Source organism: Phalaenopsis equestris, unplaced genomic scaffold (assembly GCF_001263595.1).
Source record: "Phalaenopsis equestris unplaced genomic scaffold, ASM126359v1 Scaffold000804, whole genome shotgun sequence".
Classification (NCBI taxonomy): Eukaryota; Viridiplantae; Streptophyta; class Magnoliopsida; order Asparagales; family Orchidaceae; genus Phalaenopsis; species Phalaenopsis equestris.
This window is the reverse complement of record NW_018165244.1, coordinates 299087-305822: the sequence shown is the minus strand read 5'-3', so window position 1 is coordinate 305822 and position 6736 is coordinate 299087. Positions and strand designations below refer to the sequence as shown.

At 35.7% G+C, this 6736-nt stretch overlaps 1 protein-coding gene across 1 annotated transcript; it reads right to left on the bottom strand.

Moving 5' to 3' along the window:
- Positions 1-3032: 3032 nt before the first annotated feature.
- Positions 3033-6284, bottom strand: LOC110031399 (putative glycerol-3-phosphate transporter 1). The gene is made up of 3 exons (XM_020734576.1): positions 6213-6284; positions 4255-5320; positions 3033-4022 (listed from the first exon to the last, which is right to left on the bottom strand). The coding sequence occupies exons 2-3, from the start codon at positions 5222-5224 to the stop codon at positions 3454-3456; spliced, it is 1539 nt and encodes a 512-aa protein (XP_020590235.1). The 5' UTR covers positions 5225-5320; positions 6213-6284; the 3' UTR covers positions 3033-3453.
- Between the last annotated feature and the right edge of the window lie 452 nt (positions 6285-6736).

Here is a 6736-nt window from a genome sequence, read left to right as displayed (position 1 = left end):
ACCTTCACAACAAATGCAAGATTATTACAATCTTGAATATATGAGGGAAGAGAGAGAGAGAGAGAGAGTCTTAGAAGAGATATAGTTAAACCTAGATTTATTCACTAGCTGATTTACAAGCATTGGAATATCTAAGAAGATATATTTGCAAAGAAGGGATATTTAATACCCTGGACTCTTACATGTGAAAATCAATCACACTACTCAATGTGTATTTTATTAGTAGATGCTTCTACATGCCCATTAAGATATATTTTTATGTTATTCTGACATTTAAAGCATTTTTAAAATAATTAGTTAATATATAATAAATAAATTCTAGAGAAATATATAAAAAAATATTTGCAATGTAAAACTTGAATAATCTTTAAGACTCCTTTATTAGCCTGATTTACAGATTATCTTCACCAAAATATAAAAAATAATAAACTTTAATTACAATGATTGTTTTTTATTTTTTGACGATAAATATAATATGTAAATAAATGGTTAATGATATAATTGTAATTTCTTAAAAAAATGTACATGTACGGGCATAGAATGTTTTTTAGACTCTTTTGACATTCGATTTGCAAAACTTTTTCACCAAAGTGCTGTAGACATGATAACTTATTTTATGACTATTTTTTCATAATTTTTGGAGTTCTCGATTTCATGATATAAGATTTTTTATATGATTTTTATAATTAAAAAAATAATTTAAATAATTATGTATATGTCCTTTGCATTTTTCCTATATAAAATACATTTAAGTGGCTTTTATCCACAAGCTTCCCATAACATTTCATTTCTCAAACCTAGAGCATAGCGGAAAAATAAGGGAGAAAGTGAGGGAGAGAGAAAATTGAAGCACTTCTTTGGATGTCGCGTCTCAATTTTTATGGGACATACCAGTTAAGAAAATTAACAGACTCAAGATATGTTATCATTAGCCTACCTTTGATTTTAATGATTTTACACTTTTGTGTGTTTTCCAAACTTTAAACTACCAAAAACATATAACATTGATGATATCCCTCTATTTTGGAAACTTTCACCATTTAACTTTTAATATGTTATTGTCCTAGCTATTCTGCACATTTTGACATATGTATATTGAATTTTTACTAGGTATTTATTTTGTTTGAGGTAAAAGTCTTTATTTGAGTTTTACAAAATTTTATAAAAATATAATTAAAACTATGTATATTATGAAATTCTTAAGAAATAAACTTAAGAAAAGCATTAAAGAGATTTAGGTGCATCATAGCACAAGGTAAGTTTTGATGATAATCCCTTGGTTTACTGAGCTAGGTATCGGCCACCTAGAATCGATCGAGCATTGCGTAGGTATCATCAATCAGGTTGTTCTGACCTTTAGGAGCTAACCATCCATTTTTTCGCACTTTCCTCCTCGCTAAAACCTCTAGGAAGATGTCATAAATGAGCTTTTCAGCTCCAGATATGTTGTTGCTTGAACTTTTTGGCTTGGTCCCTGTAAGAAGTGTCTCTGCAGTGTATTTCTACTAGTTGGCGTCGCTTCCTTTTATGTTGGCAACATGCTCCAAACTCACCACACTTAGGATTTTGAATCCATATTTGTTTTGTGAGGCACATTCATTGATCAGAGCTATAAAAGAACTGGGGTAGAGAGAGAGACATAGTAGAAGAAAGAATGAAAAATCACACATAGACTTGTCGAGTAGGGGCAAACTGGGGTATTCCTGAGCTCTGTGAACCATTTTATATCATGTGAGTGGAAGTTACAAGAGAGAAGGGGTTAGAGAGAGTTCTCCATATAGGAGATTAGTCTAGAGAAGAAGCGCAAAAAAGCCTAAAGGCCAAAAGCTCCTAATACATGCTATGGTCCCTGTATTTACAGAAGATAGAGGAACCAAAGGTAAGAGTTACATGTTTGCCCCTGCTTTAATAGAAGATATTCTTGTCTTTTGGCGTGTTTGTGTCTTTCCATATTTATAACTGATTTTAGCACATTTTCATACAAACCTGGGTCAATCTTTGTTTTGGGAAGTGAGTCGGGTTATTGTTTGGACAACGGTCGGCCTTCGCTCTGGGAAGTTGGTCGGCCTTAGGGCAGCCAATCGAGTTGTCTAATTATCATTCTTTGGTAATTTCTAGAGATTATAAAGAAGCTGTTGAGAGAGCTTCACATTGATAATCCTTCGATAGGTCATTGGACATGTCATTGGTGTGGATCTATCTTTTATTAGACTAGGTGGCCCTTGACCTTCAGCCGATGGACAGTCCTTCGGTCGATAGCCAACCCTTCAGTCGGCTGGTTGTCGGTCGACTGGTGGTTTTCAACCGGTCGACTTCATGAATAGTTGTCAGTGGGATTCCTATCATAACTTTTAATCCTTACAATTGAATTGTATAGAGATTTGTGCATACCATCTTTGTATGTACATACAAATAGTTGGATTTTAACTTCTTAATTTTTCACGTTTGGCTTGATTTTACATTAAATTGAAACGTAAATCCAATTAAAAATGCATACAAAGCACCACCTTAAAATTGTCATTTTCGCCATTCAAATAACTTAACTTAAATTACGACTAATCCTACCTTAAACTTGTTACCAAATGCCCCCTGAGATAACAGACATCTACTTTTACTCAATTTTCGGCAGGCAAAAATCATCATCACTATACTTTTAACATGTTCAACGATTTGCATACAAAAGAATTCAGTTAGATGACATACTCTTTAGACTAATTGCTTTGTTAATGGACTCGAGCTGTAAGTTATAGTTCTGTTTATAAGCTAGGCTGTAAAGGCTTTGGGGCCAACTGAGATGCTTAAATTTTTTTATTTTTATTTATTTATGTTTTGATTTAAAATAAAAAATAATTAACATGTTAAAAAAGATTTAATTATTTTTAAAAACATTAAAACACCCAAAAAATTTATTTGTAAATGGTCTTTAAAATAACTTAATTTTTTTAAGTTAAGAACAAAAATATATAAAAAATCACTACATAAAAAGATTTAAAAATATAAAAAAACAAAACACAAAAAACAAAAATCCAACAGTCATTTAATTTTCTTTATTAAAAAATAGTCCATAACATCATGAACAGATTCATGGCTGTTCTTCCATAGTACCAGAGCACAGCATCATATTCTGCTAAAGCACACCTTCCACAGCTTCATACAAAAATATCTACATAAGTTGATATTTAGGAGGTAAAAACTGATATATCAGGAGGGACCAACAAGTTGCTGAATGCTATTATCCTTGACAAATTAGCAGAAAACGACGTGCTGAAACTTATCATCCACCAGCTACAGAAATAATGCTATGGAAGAAAATGGACTCCCAATTGCAGACTTGTCAAATCCATCTCAACAAAAGGCCACTTGCTTCAGCATAAGAGCATGACCACATTCCTTCTTCCAATTCAACCTACCAAATCTTGCCTACAAACAATTTTCCTAATTTATTTTGTTTACTTACACCTCATGTGCAACAAGATTAGGATCGGATAAGGAACCTGCTTCTTTCAATCTTACAGATTCTAACTTGGTGGATAGCTCTGCCACCACAAGCCTGGTCAATAGCAGCCCAGCCACAAGTGCAGCCCCCATCAACATGATAAATACTGCACCCCAGCTCTTGGCTGAGATGTATCCGGTCAGCAAGGGACCGATAGCAGCTCCTACAGAACCTGTACCATCTATGATCGCCGTCACCGTCGCCAGCGCACGAGAATTGCCATCCAAGGAACTATGGGTGCCGAGGTCAGCCGAAACTGCTGTTGTTATTAATGCATATGGACCATTAACGAGCATTCCATTAACAAGCATGAGAGCAATGTTCCAGTAAAGAGAGACACTTCCATAGATGCGGTAGAGGTAGATGGCTGGGATTGCACAGTACATGAAGCACGCCGCCGTCAATGCGCGGGCATCAAACCGATCTGAAATATGACCGGCAAGAATGCCTCCAATCACTCCACCCACGTCGAAGAGTGTTGATAGCGTTCCCGCCATGGAGTCTGATAGGAACTCGCCATCAATAGCTACAAGTAGGAATATAATGTAAACAAGTATGTTAGGAATATAATGTGAAGAGGCAAAGTTACACACACAGGAAGATTTAGAAGTTAACATAAAAAGCGAAGGCAATTTTCATTTCTGTGTCTCATAAAAAATTCAGCACATGCATTCAGTCTAACGTAAATTGATATGGTATTGTTTACAGAATGACAGGCTTTGATTCAGAAGCAATTAGAGCTCAAATAAGAAGCTAACCTATGTCGCTGATGTAGAAAGGCAGCCAGTATAGGAAAGTATAGGCCACCAGTTTTGAGAAAAAGAGACACAGAGCAAATGGAGCAACACCAGGGATTCTCCATGCTTCAAAAAAACCGATGGCTTTATCCTCTGTATCCGTTTTACCTTCTAAGAGTGGCTCCATTACTTTATCCTTCTCAGGAAATTTAAGTAAATATTCTTCTTTCTCAAATCCAATAGCTTCAGGACTAACTGGCAGGAAGAGAAAGACCATCAACCCAACAAAGGTGATGAGAAAACCAGGAACAGCAAAAGACCATCCCCATCCATAACTCAAACAAGCAGAACCAATAATTGAGCCAGCAATATTCCCTACTGATGTGTGAGCATTCCAAATACCCATTATTAGTCCTCTCTTACTCTTACCAAACCAGTTCCCAACCACAGCCACAACCGACGGCCATCCTGTGGACTGGAACACACCCGCAAACAACTGAACCACTAGAAAGTAGTAGAAGCTATGGATGTTTAACCAGTAGCCGGCACCGAAGAGAGTGGTGAATAGACCAGTACCCACCATTCCCATGGTTAGAAGTATCCTCAGGTCCACACGGTCGCCTAAATGTCCAGCGAAGTACATGCCCAGGGAGTACATTGCGAGAAAGGCAACATCAATCTCACCAAGCATGGCAGTACCATCTACACCATCAAATGGTGCCCAACCATGTTGGAGTTTTGAATTTTGTAGTTCATGGTGATCTGTTTTAAGAAAATAAGATCTTGTCCAATGAACAAAGCCCAATTGTGTTGTGCGAGGATCCAGGACACCTTTGACAATACTTGTTGTCTTCCTGGTTGCATGGTAAGAAGCATATGCAAAGAATGTCAATAATAGAACAATTGCTTGGTATGTCTTGAAGCTGAAAACAACTTTTCTGATGGATTTGTTGCTTGAGGTATTGCTTCCATGATCATGTAATGGAGCCATGATAGATGTGCCGAAATTGCCACCCTGAGAAGGCAAGGCTGGGTTCCTTCTTTGATTTGACTGAAGTTTAATCTTCTAAAGAGAGAGAACATTTACCTGCACATTAACAAAATAAAATTAGATTGTCAAACTTGCCAAAGAAACTTCCAAATATAGATAAGACATGAAAGATAACTCCAATTGCACTCTCACAAGCATGTAGACCCAAATTTAGACCTTTACACATTATTTATTAGCTTATCCAGTTATTTTGATCAGCAGTATGAACCCTTAGTTTCCATTTATCAAGCGAACTTTAGTAGGTTGATTAGAGCATTTGGATAGAACAAAGAAGAAGAAATGGGTTTCCGTCCATGTAAAACAATTGATTTAAAAAAGCAGGCATGCTAAAATATTCCATCTCATATAACAAATTCAGAAAGAATTTGTTAATTTTTATCCATTTACTGACTGGCTCATAACCTCGACAAAACCAGAAATACAGAGAACTAGACCTCTTATAACAAACCTAATCAATTTTCACCTTCGAAACAACTGCTTAATTTGATGAAAAACAGGCTTTCGGATGGTGTAAAATTCTAGACATCGAATTCAGTTAGAAAAACTGAGATTGTGTTTACATGTGTATGTTTCGAAATCATTCTGACTCCAAGAAATCCAATCCATTACTTAACTCGAGGGGATCTAACCGAAATAGTAATAATAGCAGATACAAATTGAACTGAGATGATTTCTGCAAATTCTCTAATAATCAGATGACAAACCTACAATTCTAACCTAAACACAGATCCTAAGACATTAGAACTGTGGGATTGGGATTATAATCTAAAAAGAAGCCGAAAAATTAGTTTCCACTCATCCAAACATCAACCAACCCTGTCATCTGAACCGAAAACAGAGTAGAAGCAATAAACTCCAGATGATTAAACTAAGAGTTCTAATGTGAGAAAGAAGGAAAGAATGTTAATTGCAAGAAGGTAGAAATTACCTCAAAGATTTCTAGTTGTTTCTGTCATCCGATAAATGCAGCCTTCTGAGGCAGGCGCTCCCGAGAGGTGGGTTGACAGGGCTGCCTTATAATAAAAGCAAGAGAGAAGAACATTGGGGACGGAAGACAGCTGGGCAAATTACAAAAAAGTCCCTACTGTGTTTATTAATATAATCTAAAACTTTTTATATTTTCACGTATTACGAAATTTGAGTTTCAGTATAACGAAAATTTTAGTTTGGGTATTTTACCCAATTTCAAAATTGATTATCTTTAAAAATTGACATTTGATTTTCTCAAAATAATTTTGCTTTAAAACTTGTAATTTATTCAAGCATGATTTGTTGAATTCAAAACTATTCCGTAAAGCACATCGAATGATCAAAGTGGTAGGAATCTAGATGGAGAAGTAGATAGAGAGAGAGAGAAGTAAAAGAGCAGTAAAAGAGCAAATATGGACTTGCCCCATAGGGGAGAACTGAGGTATTCCTGGGCTATGTGACCCTTGCATATAGTATAACTAA